A 26311-nucleotide genomic window follows, 5' to 3' on the forward strand; every position below is an offset into this window, starting at 1 on the left:
GTGGCAGGGCCCTTCTTCCCAGTGTCACCCCTGCCCTGTCGGGATTACGATCCAAGCCTGGCCTGCAGAGCCTCTTGGCTGAGGCGTCTCCCTGTGCTGGGCCCGCTGCCCAGGGTCCCCCTCGCTCTCCCCAGCTGCTCACCGCACCCAGCGCCGGACTGCTCCAGCCCCAGCTCCGCCACTCTGTCTCTGCTGCTCTGCCTCCAGCTCCCTGGGCGGCTTCTTTGGCCTCTCTGCCCCTGGTTGCTACAGCTCTGCTCCCAGGACAGGTTGTTCTGCAGGCTGCTCCCGTGACTCTGCTCCCAGCACTGACCTGCTTCCTGGGCTGCTTTTCTGGACCCTCTGGCTCTGGTTGCTGCAGCTCTGCTCCCAGGGAAAGTCTGCTCTCTCTGGGCTGTGCCTCTGGCTTTGGGGCTGCAGCTCTGCTCCCAGGACAGGATCTGCTCTCTCTGGGCTGCTTTTCTCGTCCCTCTGGATCTGGCACAGCTCTGCTCCCCAGCTTAGCTTGGGCCCCTGCTTTCTCCTTAGCTCGGCCCAACTCTGTCTGACCCAGGCAATTCCAGCTCACACAGAGAATGGGACCTCCCTGGCCTCCTAACTCCCTGATTAGCCTGCTCGCCCTATAATTCAGGCTGACCTGGAGCATTGGCCTCTCCCCATTGTTCCTGGGGACTGTCAGTCTCAGGGTCCTGATTCCCCATCGACCCTTCTCCCTTTGAGTACTGGGAGCTAGCAACTAAAACACCCCCACTGAATGTTAGTAAGGGGGCAACAGTCCCCTTATATTTGTAAGATGTCATCTGTGTTGGGTCTTTCATTAAGTCATCATTTGCACATAATTTTATTGGAAATCTTTTTTTTCATGACAATGATGAGATTGTCAGTCTAGCACAAGGAAACTAGCAAATGAATCACTAAATTTTAATGAATGAAGCAAAGAATTTTCATTTTAACACTGGATCTAAATTTCATGGGCATGATATAAAAGAATAGGAATAAATACATGGGGCACTGACTAATATTTTCTGCCTGTGGCCCAATGTTTCCATTTTCAAAAATTTGAACCAAGAATGATACCTATTTTTCTAGGCTGTAAAATCCATCAGCATTTCTAAAATGCCTGTTATGACATCAAGGCACTGTGTATAGGTTGTTTAAAAAAAACATTAGCAGCTATCTGGAAGTAACCGGCAATTCTCTACCTTGCTCTTTGGTTTAATATTTGGCTTCTGTTTTAGAGCACATTGCTGAATTTTCTTCTGTGGTTTTTTTTTTTCCTTTGGGGAATGTTCCACTGAAGATATGAGTTTTTCAGCATAATGCAAAGATGTCAAGGGTGAGATTCTTCCTGACTGAGTGTGTTCACAGAAAGCACAGCTCTGGAATAAGGCTCTTCTTCCAACTCCCTTGTGTTTACAACTTGGCCTCAATAGCAGTATCTCTCTTTGCACTTAGGTTAATTGTAGGGTGTTGGATGCCTGTAGAGCTGTGATAGTGCGTCCTCAGGCATGAGTCAATCCTTGAGATATTGTGGTCCTACGTCTTTAAAAAGTGTGTAGATCAGCACCAGAACCTTGAATTGGATCAGACAGGGAATGAAACGCCAGTGTAGGTTACTGAGTACCAGTATATTACGCTCTCTTCTGCTCATCGAATTATGAGATGGACCACTCTTCTACTTTTAGCTGTGCGATACCAGTAGCCTCTTTGTGAACATTTTGTCTAGACTTTGGTAGAATTAGTTACAACAGTTGGCCAGAAGGTGACAGATACATGGACTTCTCTGGCCATGTCATCACTTTAAAGGATAAGCAGAAGCTTCTTGCCAGCTGAAATCAGAAGGTGACACTTTTGGTGACTGCCACTGCTTGAGTGTCTAGGGAGATTAGTAATTCCAGCATGACACCTAAGGTTGCAAACTGTCTTAGCTACTGGAAGGCAGAGGCCATTGTCTGAGGGCAAGTTGATGGAGTTCTCCAGTTCCTCAAAGTATTTCCCTCTTCCAAGTAATGTCAGATCGGACTTTGCTGGGTTCAGTTTGAATCAACTCATTAGCCAAGTTCCATTTGCCAGGAGGCCTCACTTTCTTCATCGCATGGAAAAATATTGCCACCGGGTTGCTGACCTCAGGCCCACGTAAGCTTGTGATGTTCCCCTAATAATTGTACATGGATGTTAAACAAGAGCAGTATTCCTTTTGGGAATGTGGATGTTAGATCTTTAGGGGTGAAGAAATAGTTGTCCACCATGGTCCTTTGGTGCATGTTAGAAAGGAATGTAGCTTGCCAGATCCTTAAAAGGACAGGAGTAATATTTGCAGAGAAATTCTGTCAGGCTTGGGGAATTTGCAGAGGAGCACACCATCCATGAAGCTGGCCATTGTGTGCTATACTCCAGGCCTCGGTCACACTTCATAGCATGGTTCCCTTGGGATCTATGTTGTCTTTGTCCCAGGCCCCTCCTGGTTCATGGTTTCTTTTACCTCTTCCAATAATTCTACTTTTAAATGCTGTGTTTGAGATTTAGTTTTCTATTTTATCTTTGAACCTCAAAACTTTCCATCCTCAATACTCATTATATTTACCCTCTTCTTTTCTCAATTCAGTGTCTTTTCCTAGTGATACTTACTGCACTTTTAAAACAAAGTGCCAGATTTTCAGCTGGTACAAACCAGCATTATACCATTGAAATAAATGGAGGTATACAGATTTATACCAGCTGAGAATCTGGTGCTGAATTTATAGCATTCGTAGAAGTTGCTAGACTCACACCTGTGCAAACATAAGTCATCCACTTATTCACTAAACCTGTACATGGAAGTGACACTTCTCCTCATCTCTTCACAAGTACAACTCAACCCTGAGTTGAAGGGGACAACTTTCGAGGAAGAGAATAGTTTAGTCCACATGTATAGTCAATCTTGGCATCTGTACAGACACTGCCAACAAGAGTTGTAATTGCAACATTTCTATAACAGATAACAGTTCAATTGGAAATGTACTGAGACCATCAAATAACTATCACAGGTACAATGACTTTTGATCACTAGCAATATAAGTATGGTATTTGATCCAGATTTGAACCAGAGACTTGAATATGACAGATTGTAAATTATATCATATTACCAATCCTCTAAACCAACTGGTTCTCCATTATTCCTGTTTTGAATTTCATTTTTCATAACCCTCTTTTTTCCTCTGTGCTGGATTTCTCCGGCATATTTTACTTTATACTTTTGTTATTTTGTTTTTTATTCATGCAAGTTTCTTGATGTTAAGCTTCTTAGATTTTACTCTGGTTGATTAGCTAGCAACTCCTGAAAGTTGCACTAGCTGATAATCAGTTGAGTAAGCACCTAGGTAAAAAGTTCCACCCAGAGACATAAGGAGTTCCAGGCATAGTAAGAGTGGAGAAGACCACTGGTGTTGTGACTAAGAGCAATTGTGGATTTTTCTGCAACATGGTAAACCTTTGAGGATGGATGTGGTGCAACTTGGGAGATGTATGTGTTTTAAAAAGGTAGTGTGTCTGAATCACTGGGGATCAAAATACTTTATTTTTGTGTGGTTTTGTTTTCCAACAGTAACTGGAATTGTGTACTTCATAAGTTCCACTGTTCCAATTGCACTGATTGCCTTAGCGGTAGTTACACCTTTGTGTATACATTAGAAATTATAGTAATATTTGTAGCTATAGATACTGCAACTATATTGCATGAGTTAGCAAGAGGACAGATAGCAATGCATAGCAAGGAAAGCTCATACCAAAACATATGTATTTTGAAAGATTAGAAATACTAGAAAAATTGCATCACAGATAAATGGACTTCTGGATTGCAGGTGCTCAGCTATGTAGATGCATCTGTGAACTGTCACATCTAATAAAAATCAAATAAAATTGAGCAAATCAGGTTCCTAGAAGAAATGTTTGATAGGTCCAGAGTGAAACACGTCAGAGAGGCATCACAAATAAGGCAGAGGTGGTGGATTCCACACTTAGGGTGGCAAGATGAGGTCTCAATAAAATACTCTTCTTCATCTGGTTTTCTGCACTAAAGAAAATAAAACCACCATACAGTGGACATTTCAATATGATATTATACGCTGCTGAATAGATTTAGCTGAAGTGGTAATCTAGTCATTCTCAGCTGAGACAGCACAAAGACAAACTTGCTCATAATTTAGTCAGAGGGTAACCTCAAACACACATTGCTTATATTTTTGCTTGATCACGGACACTGTTCTCACATTCCACTTCCTGGTATCATCCCTGGGCTTTGACCAAAGCTTACAATTTGCCCAGATACTAATCCTTTAAAGTCACAATTACTGTAATTATTATAACATCACCCCAAGATTATAGCTACTAATGTAGAAATGAAGTGTTAGAGAAAAATCCTAACTTTATCCTGAAGCCCAGTCTTGCCTTAGCCTATTCCTATCTGCCCAAAGGAAGGTGTTGGAGAGAAATGATGCTTCAACATGAGACATCCTGCAGTCACAGGGCAAGAGGGATTCTGCCAGATGTACTTTGAGACTAGTAGAGTTCATCACAGGCCGCTTTGTGCTGTTGATATGCGCTAACTGCTACGAGGCTCATAACAGTCCTTTACTGTAGACCATGCAATTCTGGGATGTAGTGTTCTGCAGAGCTCATCAGTCCCATTTCCTAGCATTCTAAGGAAAGATTATGTCTTGCTGCTTGAACAAGGTTAAATAGCTCACTGTGTTCTTTTCTTCCTCACACACCTTGGCAGCACAGGGTAGGGTATTGGACTCTATACTTTTCATTTTCCCAGTAGCATATCAATAGTGAAAGAGCTCTGGATTAGAAAATTATATTTTGCTAAAGTTTTTTTGAGCATTGGTTGGTCTTGTGGGTTATTGAACATTTCCTATTTTGAGGATTTTTAACTTCTACTGAACTTGTGATGTATGCTGAATGCAGAATGAGTGCATTAGCCTGCCAGTGACTGAGGTGCTAGAGTCCATGGACCAGCTAAATAAAAAGGACAAAGAAGCAGGGTGTTGTTCAGAGAGCTGCATTTTCTACCTCCCTTGTGAGAGTTTCTTTATTTGGGGGCTCTCAATTTTTCAGTGTGGTTTCTCACCGCCAGTAAACAATGGGCAAGCGCTGCTTAGCACGGTAGTCCAACACCACGATTGACACACACATTTCATCTGTCAATATCAATCATTATATGGCTTGTATGTTTTAGTCAATTTAAAGTTTTAAAAGGCAGCTATTTGGCTTTGATCATTCAAAAAAAGTCTTACCATCCGTAAGCTTCTAGATTTCAGTCAAACCCAGATAAAGCAAAAGACACAATTAAAAGACTAAAGCATTGAAGCGGTTTGAAGTTATTTCAGATGTTCATAAGTCAATGAGCGAGAATCCTGTACCTTGACTGGGTCAAAATTGCTGGTTAATCTCTGAAAATGATTGATTTTTCAAAATTGTTTTTTCATAAGTACATCGTTATTCTTCTTAACTTTAGATGGAGGTTTATAATGGCAATGGCAATGCTTCCAACTAAGCCACAAAAGATCAAATCCTGCAGCTCTAATGCAGTTCTACCACAGCAGAGGGAGCAACTTAGGCTAGGCTGTGAGTGTGGGCACAGGAGCGTGGTCACACTTGTACAGCCCACGCTAATCCATTCTCATGGCTATTTTAGCAGTAACTTGATTAGAGAGAGTACAGGTACTCTCTATACAAACTCCAGTTACAGTATAGATGTAGCCTTAAGCACGAGGTGCCGCTCCACTCAGTCTAATATCTTTAAAAATCTGGGTCCAAGTGACTCGTGCATGGTCACAGAGGAGTCTGTTGCAGACCAGAGAATTGTACCCAAGTTTTCTAAGACTACGTCCACACTGCACATGTCTTGCAGAAGTGTGTAGGGTATGTATAGCTACACACCACAGTGAAAAACAAGCTGTGTCCACACTGCAGTGTATAGCTACTCACGGCTGGGAATGGGGGGAGTAGGGAGGCAACGGGGAAATGATCCGGCAGCTCCCTGCTGCTGTAGCTTTTCCGCTGCACAGAAAGACTCCTGCACCAGAACACTCCACTGCTAAAAATAGCAGCATAGATGGCGAAGTCACTTCTTGGGCAAGTACAGAGCCCTGTAGGGCACATTCCCAGATACATACTCACAAGGTTCAGGACTGCCTTTACTCACCTAAGCAGTGCCTCACCGTCTACACTGCTTTTTAGACCCATGCTTAGGGGAGGACATGTAGTGTACCTACTCCACATGCCTACAAAAAGAGTGTGCAGTGTAGATGTACCTTCAGGTTAGCAACCTAAGCACAGGACCATATCCTGACTGTTAGTTGAAACATGCAAAAAAAAAAGGTCAGAAGGTTTGGTTATGTGGAAAACTGGGGATTGGGTTGAAATCTCCTTTATTTCATATGAAACCCAAAATAGATTAGAGTCCAGAAATGAAATCCTGGCCTCCCTGAAAATGGGAATTTTGCCACTGACTTCAATGAGGTTGGGATTTCAGCCTAGGATTCTAAATGTGAAAGGCTAGCGCACTAAAAGACCCAAAGCAAATTCTACTTAGGTCAATGAGTGGGTCTTTTCCTGGACTTCACTGGGTTTTGGATCCTCTCTCGTTACTTACTCCTCACAGCCCCATAGTAATTTTTTCTTCAGATTAAATAAAACCATTATGGCAAAAAATGCATTTGATCAGGACAGCGAATTAGCTCACAATCTAGGATTAAATGTCGAAGTTCCCAGTTATATTAACTGCTGGATGACAAAAGCAGAATTTTAATTGGAACAGGTCTTTTCTGGGGGATTGCACTATCTCACTTTTCTCTTCTTTTGTTCCTATTATTATAAGGCATCATGGGAAAGCAAAATCTAAAATGTTGATGTAATTCTCTCAGCAAAAACAACCTGGGTAATAGTTTCCTCTCAGAAACCTTAAATAATCAATATTATACATACTATATCTTATATAAAAACAAAACCTATTATACATATTTAATCTACCTTTGCTTTCATCTCTTAGTACTATGCCCCTACCACTTCATTCCACTTCTTCCTTTTCTCAGCCACCTCTGAGTTTAATTATTACACATGCTGTAATGCTTTGTGAAATTGAGTCTTCAAACAATGCCATGGACAAGTGCAAGCATTTCACGGAGGCTGAAATTTGCATGTGCTTTTAGCAGTAAGTCCTCATCATTCTGAGAATAGCCCAGATCTCTTTAGTATTAGGTTCCCCATAAAACTCTAATTATTATGGTCTAATGAGAATAACCAGGAGTCTATAATTTATCATTTTGCATCAGAATCTGAGCATTTTCAAGTAGTTTTCCTGTTGACATGTGCCCAGGGCTATCACCACAAAAGAGCTACTGGCTTTGGAGCTCAGTTGAACAAAAGAAACACAACTCCTTTGGCATAAAAAGATGAAATACTGTTTGAAGACTTGGCCACATTCAGCATTACATCTTGGTCTTTTCTTTTCTACCTGATAGTATAAATTTACCTCCTCAAGGCCAGATCTCTCTCACAACTCCCTTTGATCTAGGAGAATTGCAGAAAATCTGAAAATCTCTTGACTGGGGCAGCAGGTTTGTGTAATTTTTGGTGGTCCAAGTCTCCCCCGCCCCCACACACACCTGCCTAAGGCTCTGGGAGGAAGTTTGGGTGCAAGAGGGGGTTTCGGGTGCAAGCTCTGTGAGGAAGTTTGGGTGCAGGAGGGGTGTGGGCTCTGGGACAGAGTTTGGGTGCTGGGTGGGGCTGGGGCAGAGGGTTGGGGTGCAGAAGGGGGTGTGGGCTCTGGGAGGGAGTTTGGGTGTAGGAGGGGGTTTGGGGTACAGGCTCTGGGGGAGAGTTTGGATGTGAGAGGGGTGCAGGCTCTGGGCTGGGACAGGGGTTGGGGTGCAGGAGGGGGTGTAGGGCATGGGGTTGGGCTGGGGATGAAGCGTTTGGGGCACAGCAGGCAGGCTGCCCTGGGGCTGGGGCCGGGGCCAGAGAGGAGGACTCCCCCAGCCCTCTCCCCACCAGCAGCAGCAGCGAGCTCTGTGGGAAGAGGGCCCCACCCCCAGCCCGGCACCACACTCACTCACTCAAGCCGCCCTAGGCTGCTGCTCAGGAGGTCCGGGCAGGATAAGCCCCCAACCCCCACGCCGACTCGGAATCACCTGCGGGCGGGCGGACGGACGGGCTCCTCCTCCTTCCTCCGCAGATGTAGTAGCCGCCTCAGCCTGCCGCCGGCGCCACTCCCTTGTAGCCGGCAGCCGCCAGCGAGGGAGCGCAGCGCGGAGCTGCGGGGGGGCGGGACACACTCGGGGGAGGCACGCGGGGGTGGCAAGTGGGGCCGGGGGACGCTCCGGGGGAGGTGCGTGGGAGTGGCACCTAGGGCCGGGGGAGAGACCCGGCCGCGAACATTGATGGAGCCAGGCCCCCCGGCCCTGAATTTGCTGGAGCCCGGGCACCACAGGCCCATACAACTCGCCACCCTGCTCTTTACCTCTGCAATTTCCTCATTTAGTTTCTTGTTTTTCCCTCTTTTTTTTCCTCTTGAATCTTTATGCATTTTGTCATTCCCAAGCTGATGGATTAACACAGAAATTAAATAGGTTTATCAAAGCTTTTAAGGTGTACTCTATGCCTTATGGTACATCTCTAGGATGCTGTGTCAGCAGTATTTTCCAAGTCTGTAATTACCTGACTTTTGGACCTAATTGTGAATCAGGGTTTATACACAATTCCACCATCTAAATACTCTGCTTGTTTAAGGAATAATCTGAAGATACTGGGTATCAGAAACCCAGCCATCTCTAATGGCTAGATTTCGCCCATCATGTGCAAGGGGGGAAAGCGTACAATTAGTCTTCCTTACCTAGGAACTGGGCACAAGCACGATACTTGCAAGCCCAGCACGCCTAGAAGAATGGGAAGGAGCAGGGAGTAGGCAAGGTATTGCCTTGCTTTCTTCACTGCATGGGACCCACATGAGAGTGCACACCTGCTGTACCCCTTCAAAGTATGTTGCAGCAATCATGCTCTTCCTGTGCTGTAGGAGGCATTTTGCCCATAGGGGGTCCCACTGAAGCAGTGCAATTCTGCTACTAGCATAGCCAGTGACTGAAAAGTCACCATCTGGCCCATAGCCTTGTTTTTTTCATTGTAGTTACAAAACTACACAATAACCTACATAGGGCCTATAGAACAGATCCTATCGGCTGATGGATCCCACTAAACTGCTTCCCTTCTCACAGAAATATACTGATATTTCAGATTAATGAAGCAGAAGTACAGGTTTCAGAGTAACAGCCGTGTTAGTCTGTATTCGCAAAAAGAAAAGGAGTACTTGTGGCACCTTAGAGACTAACCAATTTATTTGAGCATAAGCTTTCGTGAGCTACAGCTCACGTCATCGGATGCATACTGTGGAAAGTTTAGAAAATCTTATTATATACACACAAAGCATGAAAAAATACCTCCTCCCACCCCACTCTCCTGCTGGTAATAGCTAATCTAAAGTGATCACTCTCCTTACAATGTGTATGATAATCAAGTTGGGCCATTTTCAGCACAAATCCAGGTTTTCTCACCCCACACCCCCCACACACACACACACAAACTCACTCTCCTGCTGGTAATAGCTTATCTAAAGTGACCACTCTCCTTACAATGTGTATGATAATCAAGGTGGGCCATTTCCAGCACAAATCCAGGGTTTAAGCAGAACGTCTGGGGGGGTGGGGGGGTAGGAAAAAACAAGGGGAAATAGGCTACCTTGCATAATGACTTAGCCGCTCCCAGTCTCTATTTAAGCCTAAATTAATAGTATCCAATTTGCAAATGAATTCCAATTCAGCAGTTTCTCGCTGAAGTCTGGATTTGAAGTTTTTTTGTTGTAAGATAGCGACCTTCGTGTCTGTGATTGCGTGACCAGAGAGATTGAAGTGTTCTCCGACTGGTTTATGAATGTTATAATTCTTGACATCTGATTTGTGTCCATTTATTCTTTTACGTAGAGACTGTCCAGTTTGACCAATGTACATGGCAGAGGGGCATTGCTGGCTCATGATGGCATATATCACATTGGTGGATGTGCAGGTGAACGAGCCTCTGATAGTGTGGCTGATGTTATTAGGCCCTTTGATGGTGTCCCCTGAATATATATGTGGGCACAGTTGGCAACGGGCTCTGTTGCAAGGATAGGTTCCTGGGTTAGTGGTTCTGTTGTGTGGTATGTGGTTGTTGGTGAGTATTTGCTTCAGGTTGGGGGGCTGTCTGTAGGCAAATACTCACCAGCAACCACATACCACACAACAGAACCACTAACCCAGGAACCTATCCTTGCAACAAAGCCCGTTGCCAACTGTGCCCACATATCTATTCGGGGGACACCATCACAGGGCCTAATAACATCAGCCACACTATCAGAGGCTCGTTCACCTGCACATCCACCAATGTGATATAATCCATCATGTGCCAGCAATGCCCCTCTGCCATGTACATTGGTCAAACTGGACAGTCTCTACGTAAAAGAGTAAATGGACACAAATCAGATGTCAAGAATTCTAACATTCATAAACCAATCGGAGAACACTTCAATCTCTCTGGTCATGCGATTACAGACATGAAAGTCGCTATTTTACAACAAAAAAACTTCAAATCCAGACTCCAGCGAGAAACTGCTGAATTGGAATTCATTTGCAAATTGGATACAATTAACTTAGGCTTGAATAGAGACTGGGAGTGGCTTAAACATTATGCAAGGTAGCCTATTTCCCCTTGTTTTTTCCTACCCCCCCACCCCCCCAGACGTTCTTGTTAAACCCTGGATTTGTGCTGGAAATGGCTCACCTTGATTATCATACACATTGTAAGGAGAGTGATCACTTTAGATAAGCTATTACCAGCAGGAGAGCGGGGTGGGAGGAGGTATTTTTTCATGCTTTCTGTGTATATAATAAGATCTTCTAAACTTTCCACAGTATGCATCCGATGAAGTGAGCTGTAGCTCACGAAAGCTTATGCTCAAATGAGGCAGAAGTAGTAATTCTGTTTATATAAGCATTTTTTGTGATTTATCTGCTACATGGTACAGAGCTAATTTGTGCAATTTACTGGTATAAGCAACACAGTGTCTTGCATATAATTCCCAAACCAAGCCCCTGTACTGCTCAAAATATGGTAACCCTCTGTCACGGAGCTCGGCATGGCCAGCGGGGGACACCCCCATTTGCTCAGTGCAGGGTTGATACACCCCATCGCACAGTTGTCAAGATTACCTGCTGAGTCAAGCGATTACAATCAGGAACTCTGGACCCCGGGCGGGGCAGAGCAAACAAGCAATCTATAGCCCCTCAGCCTCCTGGCTGGGGCAAACAATAGCCATTTGGGGGCACTAACTCTCCTGCGTGAGACAAGCAGTCTATATCAAGAATCCCCAGAAGCTACACCTAGTGGAAAGTGCAAGGCGGGGGTAGGGGAACCCAGACCAACCCTACTCCACTGGGTTCAGAACCATGGCCCTATGAAGCTGGTTAACTCCCTATTAAGGGTTCAAGCATCGGCTCCTAACATGTTCCCTTGGTCACTTCCTACCATAAAGCCCATCTCACGCATCCCCATCAGTCTCCGTGGTCAGCCGGTCTTCTGCAGCTTAGTCAGGGTCCACAGCCTCAGCAGTCTAGAGCGTCGACAGTTCTTCTGGAGGAGCCTGCAGCACACATCCTTCATTTTCCTCAGCCAGCCCCAACTGAGCTGAACTGCCTCCTTTTTTCTGTTCACTCCCTATGGAGCATGCACAGCAGGGGCGAGGGGGTGTGGTCATTTGGGTTCACAATGATTGGTGAGACTCCGCTTGCCCAGTGCAGGGTTGATACACCCGATCACACTCTCCTTGTTTTATACATAGGGAATCTTTTATTCCTAGATAATAAATACAGGAGCTTTTAGCCCCTCTCTATGGATTCATCTCTTCAGCAAGTGTTCTTACAGACACACAATACAAATCCCTCCATCTGCATTAATCTAGAATAGCGAATACACAAAACAAAATGAATTGGCAACAGTATAACTTGTTCAGATGTTGCTCTGTTTATGTCTCACAGAGGCATAATGGGGAGAGCTGGACTCCTACCTCAAAAATATTCCCACCATTCTTCCCTTGAATTGAAAAGTTAATTCACTTGGGCTTAGTGTGTACCCCTTGCATTTTTAATTTATGTGAACATTCTGGTGACTGAGTTTTGCTCACGCAAAAGCTCACAGAAAGTGAGCTTTAAACTTACACATGCAGGTAAGTATTAGGGGTGTATTTTGCATGGAATGGATGTGATAATGCTTCACACAGCAAGGGGACAAGACTATCAAAACCCTCTGCAAGGGACAGATCTGGCACAGAGGCAATTACCCAAACCAGACAAAGATTGGACTGTACCAGTTACAGCTATGACCATGAATAAACACACACTTGTTTTGCGTGTATGTGATGAGAGAAAAATAAATGTAATATCTGAATCCATCCAGTGAACGTTGCAATTTTTTTTCTAGTGATGATGCCAAAGGCAAGGGCATGTCTGGGGTTTTAAAGTGTAGGAGGAAGGATTACATGACAGAGTGAACTTTCTGAATCTCTTAATTGTTCATTTTCAAGCCTTTTAACAGTTGGCTCTTTGCAAAAGGTACCGTATTTTTGTAAAGAGGATGTCAAAAAGGGAGTGTGGGGTTAGCTAGACTCCATTAAATTTCACTTCTCCTCTTAGCTCTCTTTTAATAAATTATTTTTTGTTTGGAAATAATATTACTGTCTAATTTGCTGCAGATCTAAAATTAATAAGGTAACTCCAAAGAAATATCTATACAAATCATATCTAATGCAACCAAGCACATTTTGAGTTTTAAAAAAAATTGATTAGGGAGATCTCAACAGAGGTAAGAACAGCTGACAGATGGAAAGCTAGCTTTGAATGGTTCAAGCAATAAAACAAATGATTGGTTTACCTAATACTTACATGACAGCTTTCAGGGAATCACTCTCAAAGAAATATGTACCACAAGAAAAGAGGTATAACTCAAGATTCCACTTGTGTGTAATTCTGTCTTTAATGTGTTTCTGCTTATTTATTTCCAATGAATAAAAATGCTCGAGCACATAGTGGCATGTACACGCACATACACAGTCTATTATAAATATATATAGTATATGCATGTGTGAACACATATTATATTAATCATATTATAGTTAATTCTACAACATGTATCATTTATCACAACAAATGCTATTTGCCCATTCCTCATAGCATTTGATGATGTAAAGTATGGCCCAGTATATTCTCTGTGCTATCAAAAAATGAAACTCACTAAGGAAGCTACGTAGATATTTCAGTAATAATTATGTCTTCTCCCATCACTGAATTTCTTGGTTGGATGCTTTCATATAACGAGAGATAGTATATTCATTATTTCTTGCCCTGGCTGCATAGATCAGGTTTGGAGCCTCATAGAAGTTCTATCTTAGCTGTGAGCACCTCTGGGTTTGAAGAAATCAAGATCACCTAGATTACTGCATGGCTGCTACTTCTGTTACAGCTAGAACAAAGCAGTCTCTCTCTGTTTTCCTTTCAACAGTTGTTTGGAATCCTCTTTTTCCTTGTAAGGAAGCTTATACTGTAATTTGTAAAATTATATTTTCTTTTTAAAAAAATGCAATTCACCAATGATCAGTCACTGAATATCAGTGTTTGGAAGGCTAATTACTGTATACAGAATAAGTTAATTATTTCACACTACATAATGGGAATGCAGAAAGTAAGATAGAAAGAAAATATAGGAAAACTTACATGTGCTATTTCATTCTTTTGAGGCAAAACAGTCAATGTACCAGCATGTAAGCTGCTGAATAATAAAAAAAAAATATATAGTGGAATGTCATATTGGAATCAATGGGCCTCTCCTCATTTGTATAATTTTTACACAGGTATAAATCCATTGAGCTCCATCCTGAGCCCCACATCAATCCCATGACGCAAAGGGACCTTTGAGCAGCTAGATCTCTGCATCTGGGAATTCCCCTTGCATGAGAGATTTTCCAGCTGGTGTAGAACTAGGATTACCAATTCCTACACCAACAGCTATCTGTGCTAGGGGGCATTCTCGGGGGTAGGGAAAGGGTCAGTTAGGAGTGCTTGGTGCTGCAGCAAGCTGTAGATGGCAGACATCCCTTTCGGGGTTACAGTCAGCCATGCATATTACAGAGAAATCCCAGGGCTGCGCTGACCTATGCCAGACACTGAATCATCCTCTGGCTGGCTCTGGGATCTGGGAGTTACACAAACCTTATCAACACCACCCAGCTGAGTCAGTGAAGATACTGCTACTTTACTCCAGTGTGAGAGGAAAATCAAGCCAAATCTTACAGACGTGAGGATTTCTTTAGGCCAGATTCTGATTGTTACATTGGTGCAAACAGAAGCCAAGAAAGGAAGGTAGGAGTGGATCATTCCAACTACCCTGTTCCATACTCTCCCCTGAAGCCCTGGTACTAGCCACTGTCAGAGACAGCCTACTGGGCTAGATGGACCATGGTCTGAGCCAGTATGGCCGTGCTTATGTTCTTAACCGGGGAGTAACTCCACTGATTCAGTGGAGTTACTCCTGATTTCACCGGTGTAAATAAGACCAAAATTTGACCCTTAGTTCATAGAAAAATAGAAAAAAGGGAAATGGGGGGGGGAGAGTGAAGAGGAAAAGTTGAACTGGGGAAATTTAGGGTGGTGATGGTTACAGATCAGTTTGTGGTGCCACATTGCCTGCACCCGCAGACGATGAAACACCATTGAATTCAGTGGAGCTGTACCCACTGAAAGCAGCAGAAAAATTGGCCCATATTTTATTTCGTCAATAGAAGACTACTTTTTAATGCCATTTAGTGGAACAAAAGGTAAGGTTTCAAACTCTGCTAGGAATTAATTATAGTATTAGGTAGCTGGGCTGGGGAAATGGGGAGAGAAAGGCTAGAAATTGGCTATAGGACAAATAAGTCACTTTGGCAAGTGGAGACTGTAAAGAATGTCTTTTAAGGTAAAACCAGATGAAAAAAAAGCTCAGAGTGTCAGCCAAGGGCAGACAAAGTTTGGAATTCCACTGCCATTAGTCCTTCCCAACCACCCCCTCGAATCCTCTCCACTGGCAGTACAATTGCTGCAAAAAGTGACATCAGCTTTCTATGGTGCAAGGAGTATCTTTCTCTGGTCCTCGATTTTTCTAGATATTGTCTCGCTCTTCCTTCTCTTTGTTTCTGTGCCTCCTTCCTCTCATTTTTTTCGGTAAATTTCTTTTGTTTGCTCATTTTGGGCACAAGCCAGCAAGGTTCTGAGCACTTCATGAAGTGCCAAGAGTCCTAAAATCAGCCCACTTTTCCTCCAGAGCCAACCATGCAAAGTGCCAGGCCTCCAAAGACCTGGATGGGGAGGAGGGGACTCAGCACCTCCCAAGAGGTAATCAGTGCCTTGTAGCACTGGGCTTCAGAGAAAGTTCTCAGCAGCATTCAGGATAGAGTGCTTTGTTGTGCAATTTTCCTTCTTTTAATATTGCCCTATGCAGTTGCAGTGACGCTCTGAGGAGGGATTCAGAATTGTCTAAGCTTCTAGTCTCTTTCTACCGTTACACACACTATGCCTAAGGATGCAGAACTGACTGACTGGGATGCTAGTTTCTTTCTGAAGCCAGCTCCTGCTAAGTACCCTCTTTGATGTGGCATCCAAGGTGGCTTCCCAGACTTCCCATTTAAAAAATGCCTCTTAAAAAAGAGAAGAGGTAGGTGCGGGGGAAGGATAATTATTTTGTTTTAAATGTCAGGGTGATAAGGTGGTTGTGTAGATGTTTCTTTTTATCTGGTTTTCTGTTTCTCCTAATAATTGTTGCAAGGCAGAGATGTCAGAGTAGGAGTGATTTTATTACATAAAAAGGGAAATGTATGGCATAGCAGCTACTACCATTAACTTCTCTCTCCTTCCTCCCCACAACCCCTGCAGAGAATTAATTTTGGGACAAACTGTTTCCTCAGGTACATGAACCCTCCTATACAGATCTCCCCTGGATCCTGTATAGAAGAGGGGGCTCCAATGCTTCCATGGTGCTCTTCCCACTTGTACCTTGTGGAGGTCTCTCTGCTGTTCCAGGCTTGGTGCGGAAGGATGTGGAGGGATGATAATAAGTGAGGGTGAGGCTCAGAGGAGATATGCATCATTCCCACTGTGTCCAGCAGAGATTACACATGTTAACACAGCCCCAGCATTCCTGTGGATCCTCCTTTAATGGGGAAGCCCAGGGCAGCTGCATGAAGGGAGGGCCTGGTGGCACTGTACTCCACGGGCCCAGCCACAGAATTTTGATATGAGTAGTACAGTGTACCATGTGACACACACCCCACCCCATTCCCATGAGATGAAACTGGGGACATTTTATTAAGAGAACCTTACCGATTTTCCCTCCACTGAAAATTGATGGAAGGAGGTTATCAGGGGATATCACTGTTCAATAATTCTTTGCTCTTCTATAGCATCTTTCATTGAAATATCTCAAAGCATTTTGTAAAGATTAAGTCTCGGAACAACCATAGGTATCATTAGCCTCATTGTACAGATGATTCTTAAGGCACTAAAAGATTAAATGGCCTATGCAAGATCACACAATAAGTCATCAAATTCCCATGGGACCCAGAAGAGGGACTGGCAGGAAAAACAGGAGACCATGTCTCTCCTGCCAACCATTGTCCCTGAATCAGTGGGCAATTACCATGGATGTACCCCATTAGAGCACAATTTGTCCGATATACTATACAAGGTCATACATCTAGAAAAAAAGAATAGGGGACTGGCTTTCAAGAAGTATACTGTAATCATCTAAACATGAGCTCCTAGTGTGATGCTGTGGCCGAAAGGGCTAACACAATTTGTGGTTGTATAAACATATGAAATTCAAATTGGAGTGAAGGAAATATTACCTCTGTGTATGGCATTAGTGAGACCACCCCTGGAATACCATGTCCTGTTCTGGTGTTCACAGAATAAAAAAGGACGTTGAAAACTGGAAGGATTCAGAGAAGAGTTACAAGAATTATTAGGGGTCTGAAAAATATGCCTTACAATGAGAGACTTAAGGAGCTGAGTTTATTTATTTACTCAAGCAGAAGGCTAAGTGGTAGGTCTGAAATCACTTATGAAGGGAGAAGATATCTAAAGCTCTTTAATCAATAATAAGATCCAAAAGCTGGAAACTTAAGCTAGAAATATTTGAATTTGAAATAAGACAATTTTTAAAATGCTGTTAATTGAGTGAGTGGAACAGATTACCAAGGGAAGTGACAAATTCCTCATCACTTAAAGTCTTTAAATCAAGACTGGCTATGTTTTATAAAGATGTGCTCTAGTTCAACCACAAGTTATTAGCTAGATGCAGAAATCACTGGGTGAAATTCTATGGCCTGTGGTATACAGGAGAACAGACTAGATGATAACAGTGGTCCCTTCTGGACTTAAAAAAAAAAAAAAAAAAAAGAGATCTATGACCTAGAATGGAGTACATAGCATCTGTATGGATGGCTCCAGCCCACATAGATCTCAGTGGTCCATGGTTTCTTGGGGGTGGCCTGCTTTTTCAAAATTCAGTCCATTCCTACTCAGAAACTCCACATGGAGTTTCTTGACATGTTTCTCTCCTCATAGGGTTCCAAATTCCTTGCACACTCAGGGTGAGATTGTGAATCCCTTAGTCCCACTAGTGAGCCATTATTCATATGAGTAATTCCCACTGGAGTGAGCAGAATTTCTTGGGTGTGTAACTACTTAGCAAGCAAAGGGGTTCATATTCTAACCCAGGGGTCGGCGACCTTTGAGAAGTGGTGTGCCAAGACTTTATTAATTTAAGGTTCGTGTGTCAGTAATAAATTTTACATTTACAGGGGCCCACAACGGAACCCCAGACTGGCGGCGGGCTGAGTGGGGCCGGTGGCCAGGACCCTGGCTGGCAGGAGCCGGCGGACGGAACCCCAGACCAGCAGCGAGGTGAACAGAACCCCAGGCCACCAGCAGGCTGAGCGGGGCCGATGGTCAGGACCCTGCCTGGCAGGAGCCGGCGGACGGAACCCCAGACTGGGAGCAGGCTGAGCCTAGGGCGACCAGACAGCAAATATGAAAAATCAGGACAGGGGAGAGGAGGTAATAGGAGCCTATATAAGAAAAAAAGACCTAAAAATCAGGACTGTCCCTATAAAATCGGGACATCTGGTCACCCTAGCTGAGCCACTCAGCCCGCCGCCGATCTGGAGTTCTATTCGCCGGTCCCGGCCGCTGGCCCTGCTCAGCCCGCTGGTGGCCTGGGGTTCTGTTCACCCAGGCAGGCAGTGGGCTGAGTGGGGCCAGTGACCGGGACCCCAGCTGGCAGCAGCATGCCAGTAAAAATTGGCTCGCGTGCCACCTTTGGCACGTGTGTGGCAGGTTGCCGACCCCTGCTCTAACCCATAGGATATGGGGAAGGGTCACTATTTGATGTGGGGATTGAGGCTGCTGTTTTATAACTACACTATGTAGAACACTAAATAATTTTGCACTGAGAAGTAGACTGATTAGAAGGATTCTCTCACTCAGATTTTTATTATTGTTGCTTCTTTCTTTAAATTTACAGCAAAGTTTGGTCCATTTTCCTTCTGTGAAGCCTGATCCAGCTCCCACTGAACCCAACAGAAGTCTTGCCATTGACATCAGTGGAAGATGGATAAGGTTTTTAGACAACAAAACAGAAATGAAACCCAACAGCAAGTCTCTATATTTATGTTCATTTCTAGCAAAAATTCTCCTATAAGTCTAAACGTTATATTTATGGTAGTCTCCAACAGACTATAGAAAGTGAAACCTATGGTCTTGCCCATACCAAGAACTCTCCTGGGTACCCAGTCAAGTACTGAGTGGCCCCCACAAGGACTGTACTCACCAAGAAATGTAATAGAGAGCAGAAAATAAAGAGTGGGACAGATAGAGAGAGACAGGGTGAGTAACACACTACAGTATTTTTTATGAAATCACAGTCTCCCTTACTAAAAGATCTGACCCACAAAAAGATAAAAATAGCATAGAGATTATTTAACAAAAACTAGTTTTAAGTTTGTGCTATTTTGGGCTCTCTAAATCTGCTATGCCTGAAGTGTTGATAATTGAAGAGTCACTCTATGCTGGGCTATGATGAAAAGCTGCATTCAGATTCCAATTTAACATTATTTTGTTCATGTGACAATATCAGACTTTCATACTGCAGGGTTCTCATGCATACGCAATAGTAATTCACTCATTTTTACTTGCAGCTCTTTTATTTTAGTTAACATAATCCACAAGTCAATTTTCTTTATAATAAAATATAGATGTTACAAATTTAACATGATTACTAGAAGAAATCCCAAATCACTCACTGCTATGTAAAATAATTGACACAACTCTTTTCCTGTTCCCTATTGCTGAACTAATCTATTTAGAAATGTTCTTGGGAAGCAGGAATAGTTGTCATTACTCCAATTCTTTTGTATTCAGGACAAATAGACAGTGTACAGGTGACACTGCCCAGAAAATGAAGTGTTGAGGACTTTACAGCTCCCAATTGTAATGTAAGGTTTCAGCTTGAGTCTTTATGAACTTGTGTTCATGATACAACCACCACTGTCCTTTAGAGGACAATTAGCAGGATTGTTTTGTTTGTCTGCACTTAAATTGGCGGAAGCTCTATTCAGGGTATGGCAACAGCAACAAAGTTGCCAAATGCAGAAGTGGCTTCTGGGTAGATGCAAGAGTTAAGCAAATTATTGGGCTTCTTTCAGAAAAAGAGAGATGAAAAGGCCTAGAGTAAAATTTTCAAAAGCACCTAAGTGACATATGAGCCCAGGGCAAGTTTTACAAATATATCTAGGCACCCAAAGATACAGGCAGATGCCTCATACAGTTAGAAATCTGGTCCTGAGTCACTTTTGTAAAAGACCTTAGGCTCCTAGCTCATTTAGATGTTTTTGAAAATTGTACTGAGTCCATTCCCTAGTCAAAGGAGAATCCTTGCCTACTGGACGGAAGGAACGTTTAAATGGCTTCATGCCAGCCTATCATTCCTCAATAAACCCCTCAAAAATGAAGAAAAGCTGTTCTTCAGTGTTTGAAAATTAAAAATAAAAGCAAGCTGCTTTCTCCACCCACCCTTTGTTGTGGGGGAAGAAAGAGTGGCAAGTGTCAGTGGGGTCTCTTGTGGGAGGAGGCAGAAGGCACACATGGCCAGTCTCTGCCATCTACAGTCACTGCCAGCATCTTCTGGCAGCTCTCTCTTCCCCCATATGGCTGAAGTGCCGGCAGGGAGGGAGGAGCTCAGTCACCCATTTCTCAGCAATTAAAAAAGAAAAATGAAGCAGCCAAATTGAAGCAATATATTGCCATAACGCCATCATATAAACTGGGATAAATACAGATGTCATATATGTTCTCTTTATATATAAACCATATGTTGCGTTTGTTTGTGAAGGTAAAGACCAAAACACTTTCAGGTTTTATAAGATGAGCAGTTCTCTATGGGTGAAATTCACCATTGCTCAGGGGGCCAAACAAAGCCTATGCAAAGCCCTCAACACAGGGTTTAAGTGGTGCTCAGGTCTTGGGCTGCACCTGTGCGCAGGAGAGAATTTCATCCCAAATTAATTAAGGACTGAGTGTCTACCATGTGCTTGCTAAGTGATGTGTCAGCACCCACTGCTCAGCATTCAAAGATAAACTGAGTGTGTTGCTCAAATAGCAGGAAGGGGAAGAATCACAAAAGAGGCCACTTTACAAAAATGTAAACCAGAGCGTCTAGAAACTTAACAGAGGACTTTATCTTCTGGTATTCCCAGTCCCTAATTTTTCATTAAGAAAGATATTAATCTGAAATAAATAACTGAAAACAAAAGGGAAATGTTTGAAGTATTTCTGTCATACACAGCAGTGTTCTGCACCAAAGGCAATGGCTTATATTAGTCTTTGCAAGAGTGCTGGGACTTTCCTTTTTATATACATCTCCAGGCAATGTTTTCTGTAATTGGGACAAGATCTGAAGACTGTTTTCTGGAGTAACAAAGCTGAGGTTTTAATTCTTTTAGTTCCTTACTTACTCCCTTCCACAGCTCTTTCAAACAACAAAGTGCACTTCAGTTTGGGTGGTCAATGCAAGAGCAACTCAGTTTCCATTAGATTGGGAGCTTTACAGGGTACAGAACATGTCTATTGGTATATATTCTGTGGGTACCTAGCACAAGTGTGGGTACTATGAATAAATAATAAAAACCCAACAGTAGTTTTGGCTTCTGCTTCAGGCCAGGACACAATGTTGCGCTCACCTATTTTTGAAACACCAACATAGTGTGCATCTGTATTCTGAAATTATTATTAGGAGGCACTAGATGAGGCCAAAACTAGCCTCAGTGTGTGTGAATTACCTTCATTTATTGTTTGTTAAGCACAAACACAGAAGACATGGATCTTGCCCAAGTGATTTTATCATCCCAGACCATACTGTACACAGCCTTTACACAGGAGGAAAAGCAAACAAGCAGCATGTAAGGTGGCCAGCCACAATTAGAGTTCCTTTGCTCATAGGAGTGCAAGGACCTATCTCTATGTCCTCCCCTAGGAGACATGGGAAGGAGGCAAGTCCATGGCTTCACCACCCCATCCACATGTCTGCAGAGCTGGTTGGCATGGGGTGGAATAAAGATTGTAACAGCTGGTAAACTACTTCTACACCTCCCAGGTGATTCACGATCTGCCTCTACCAGGCAAAATGTCTCCTAGTGCTATCCATTTCCCCCAATGAAGTGCTGTGCCTCTTAGTGAGCCCAGGGTAGGTTTGACAATAACCCATACAACCACACTCCTTTCCATCACTGTGGATGCCTGACCCATTTAAAGCCTTCTCTTTCCACTGCATCCTGGGACCTCCACATCTAAACTCTTCACATCCAAAAAATCTCTTGTGCAATAGTCCATAGTTCCATCCTTTGCTTACAAAAGGGGCAAGGAATCAGGCCCCCAGACACTAAGATGGTATAACCTTAACCTGGGTTGCCAATTGCTAGATGTTAAGCTGATATTACAGAATTCACCATTTCCCCTAATGTCATCCTATAAACATATAGATTTACTTAATCTCTCACCTTAATTTGCCTCCTCTCTTTTAACGGCATTAGCCTCTATTAAAACCCTAGCTGAGACCATCACTCTTGTGGTTATTATTAGAAATCATCTTCTCCATTTAAAATACTTAAGACTTCCTTTACCAATATGAAACCCTGGTTGGGAGTAAGAGTTAAATATATTGAAAAATAAAATTAAGTCATCAGACCTTTTTGCCTTCTCACAATAACTAATGCCAGCCTGTCTGGGAAGATTTGGAAAGAGGTCTAGATTTTAAAATAAGGGAAAGGAAACAGACCTGTCTATGAGAATAAAGATCTTTTTGATGGGTCTTGTTCAATTCCTGACTCATGGAAATGACTAATGTGCTTTTCAGACACCAGTGGAGATTTAATATTAAAGTGCTTCCATATGAATCTAGGGATTCATAAGTCCTCTGTCACAAAAATTTGTAAAAGCAAGCATTCTGAACACTAAGAATCCAGTCAATTTCACTACCAATAGGACTAATTTTAGAGTCTTAATTTTTTTTCATGATTTATAGTAGTCATAGCTGAGTGCAGACATTTGGACAAAACTACAAACATATAAATTGCAGATCCCTGAAAGAGTAAAAACAAATAAAGATTTTTGCAAATATTAAGCACAGCAGTGAATATGAATCCAAACCTTCCTTCTTTCTCATTATAGGTGGGGCAAGTAGTGACTCTTTCAGATAAGGTTGCCTGAGACTATCTGCTATAAGACCCTGGTTTCAGTTGCTTATAACTTTGCCAAACATTAATTATTGGAGCTCTATTGTACTAAGCACTACACAAATATGTAAGGAGAGATGGTCCCTGTCCACAAAACCTTATCATCTAAAGGGACATGGGAAACAGAGGCACAAAGAGGGGAAGGCCACACAGGATCTCAGTGGCAGAGCTGGGAACAGAATCCACATCTCCGGACTCCTCATGCAGTGCTCTTTCCACTTATCCACAGTACCTCTCTCCTAATTTCATGCATGCTGTTGTAATTATATCAGTGAATTATTTATACATGCCTATACATTAATCCCGTATTACAATAAAACAGCAAAGGGTTAGAGCCATGTCTACCAGACTAAAGGCCCTGAACATTTGACTGAACACTCCTCACACCTACACCTTTATAAGCACAAATGTCCTGGCTGCTTGCCTCCCGAGCTTCTCTATTCTGCTGTGTTGTACATCTTCCTTTTCACCTGACTATTTTTGATAGAAAAAAAGAAAGCTGAGGCTACAGGTCATAGATGGAGATATTATGAGTTCTATGACATCTTAGATGTTGATTCACACAAAGCTCTTAGGGAGCTACTTACAAAAGGTGGTACCTGAAGAAATGAACTTGCAGCCCTTGAAAATGAATGTCCTTTGCTCCTCTGTATAACCAAACGTGCTGCTTTCCAGAGGTGATGATTCCAGAAATGGCAGTGCAACATACAGAACATGCAGGATGTTGTCTCCTAGGCTACCCCCGTATGGAAAGGCACCTCAGTGTTTTGATGCATTCTGATCATCACCACCCACATGTCTACATCCACTGAAGTCAAATGGGAGTTTCACTTTTGACTTCAATGTATACAGTATTGCACCCTCTTTTTGTCACTCACTCCTCGTCCACATTAAGTTTTGCTGCATTAGCACACCGTGTGATGTCTTCTCTGATTTACAAAGATAAATATGCCTTCTTGTGCACAACAGCTGAATAAGTACCGTTACGTTTTGTCAGAGTTAATAGGAAAGGTGCATGACCGCATACTATGTTGAAAATATATTCTATAATATTATGCAACTTTCAGGGATGTTCTGCTACCAAAGTAACACTAAACAACATGACATATACTTCTGTTAAGAGAATAATTAGATAGACATATGAATTGGTGTCCCTGTTAAGCTAAACAATGGATTTTCATTCGAAGGAGTGCCTTGGAAGATTAATGGTAATAATGAAACATTAAATATTTCCTTCCTGGGGTGCTTAATCTGAAACAGGGGGAAAGCAATCATTTCACCCAGGAGAGAAATCCCTGGAGGAAAGTTTTCAGTAAAATATTGTATTGCTATATCTCATCCCACATATGTCAACAAAGAAATTACATGTGTTGTGGTTAATGCAGGAAAGGCCAGTAAGCACAAGGAGAGTAAATGGAATCAGCACAGCGGAAAAGGAGATACACAGTAATATCAACAGGAGAAAGTGGAGAGGGTTGGAGAGATGGTAGCAGAGAAGGGAAGGGTAAACAGTGTGGACAAAGGGAGGTCAGAAATAAGATGAGTAGAGAAGAAAGGAGCAATCATTCAAGTTAAGAAGACAAGAGAAAAGAAGATGTTTCTGGAGCTCATCTCTAGAAGGCAATTTAAATATTAAGTTTATAAAATATTAAAGGTCAGTTGAGTAAAGGCTTGAAAAGTGCAATACAAGAGTTAGGTCTTATCATACGTTGAGAGGCATGGATCCATGTTCACATCATACTCCTCATCAGTACCTGGCTGGGGCTGGGGTAGCTCATGACCCAACCAACAGATCAAATTCAGGGATGAATCCTGGTCACGTGCCACCTGAGGCACACTGCACATACACTAAGAAGATCATATATTTTCTCAGTCACGAACGTATGCAGCCTGACTGTCCCTTATGTTACTCCAGTTGTATATTAGTGTAAAAAAGGGGTATAAAATTGGGGTAGAGCAGTCGCGAATCAGGACCTTTATGTATGCATGTGTGCACACACACTCGCTGTGTATACCAGATTCTCTACCATAATACGGTGCTTTTGTAGTTGTGCAAAAGGGGTGTAAAGCTGGTGGATTCAGCTAATTGGGCAGTCCTGCATGGCATAGTCACTGCATATCAAGCTCATTCCTGGTCCTTGATATGTGGTGTAGCTAGAGCACTGCTGCACTCCAGCGATCCTTAATTGATGCAACAGCCCTCTGAGGACTATCTAGCATACACGATATCAGCCCTGAGGCCGCTTTACATTATTTCAAAGACTGGCTCAATATACAACAAACGGCAGCATTGGGGAACCAAAAAAGGCTTCTTGGGACTCCTTATTAACCTCACTGCAACAGCTCTGCCCAGGACATATAGGCCACAGCTGAGAACCTAGAAAAACCTAGACCATGAGAAAAACAGATTTTTGAAAACACAGCTTTTTCCTTGTTCAATAGGGGTCTGATCCATTTGGGATCAATAAAATGATTCCCATTGATTTCAATGGGCTTGGAACACACATTAAAAGTCCTACTAGTACATTGATGCCCCATCTTCAAAGAACATTCTCAAGCCTTTCATGCTTGGAAGATAAGCAATGTAATCAATATTTTTCAACATTAATCAAGGCTAAGAGCCATTTTATTTCTACTCTTTTCTCCAAATTGTGTTGGATTCTTAGCAAGTGCATCACTTTTTACCAACATATTCAGACTTGGCTGAAGGGGACAGAAGCTTTTAGCGGCTGCTAGTTCTGCTCAGCTGATAACACTTCATATTTATTATACCTACACACCAATAAAGGAGCAAATGCTAAATTTTTCACTAGGAAAAAGCACCATTAAATAACCATCATTCCTGATTCTGGTTTCTTACCTATAAGTGCCTTTTTATTATTTGAACTGATGACTTCCATTGTCCTGGCATTTTTTCCCTTTCAACTGTATTTTACACTCACCATTTCTTTTTCCAGTCAGAAGTGTTAATTAGGAATAGAAGAAAGCAGAGAGACACTGGATATAGGTTTCATCTTCTCTTTGCTGTCCATTCATCACAGGCAGTTTCTTTCAGATCTATTTTAGAGGTGGCACTATCCTTTAAAAAATGCACATAAAAACTATGTTCAGATAAAGTTAAGGGGTAACTACCATGCAGACAAGTCAGTAACTCAGAGTCCAGGCTGGATTTCTCTCCATATAAAACTTACCTCACAGTGCCGAGGTAAAGCAGCAGCACATGCAGTAAAGAAGATCAGCTCGCTATTTAATCCACCCTTCCCCCCGCCAGGCACAAGGGGGTGAGCAAAGCACAGTTTCATCTGTCAGAACTCAGAAGCCAAAATTGTGACTGGTTCTGCACACCTGTACATGAGCGTAAACGTTGAG

At 42.8% G+C, this 26311-nt stretch overlaps 1 protein-coding gene across 3 annotated transcripts in view; it reads right to left on the minus strand.

The window, feature by feature from the left end:
• The window catches only part of CLSTN2 (calsyntenin 2), a 741922-nt gene extending 715901 nt beyond the window's left edge, over positions 1-26021 (minus strand). The window contains exon 1 of one of the 3 annotated variants that reach the window (XM_073359981.1): positions 8100-8118. In XM_073359981.1, the coding sequence (XP_073216082.1) occupies position 8100 (1 nt within the window). In that variant the 5' untranslated portion in view covers positions 8101-8118. Of the gene's footprint in view, positions 1-8095; positions 8119-25884 lie in introns of those variants that run through there. The other 2 variants (XM_073359980.1, XM_073359984.1) reach the window with 2 other exon arrangements.
• Between the last annotated feature and the right edge of the window lie 290 nt (positions 26022-26311).

Source organism: Lepidochelys kempii, chromosome 9 (assembly GCF_965140265.1).
Source record: "Lepidochelys kempii isolate rLepKem1 chromosome 9, rLepKem1.hap2, whole genome shotgun sequence".
NCBI classification, from domain to species: Eukaryota; Metazoa; Chordata; order Testudines; family Cheloniidae; genus Lepidochelys; species Lepidochelys kempii.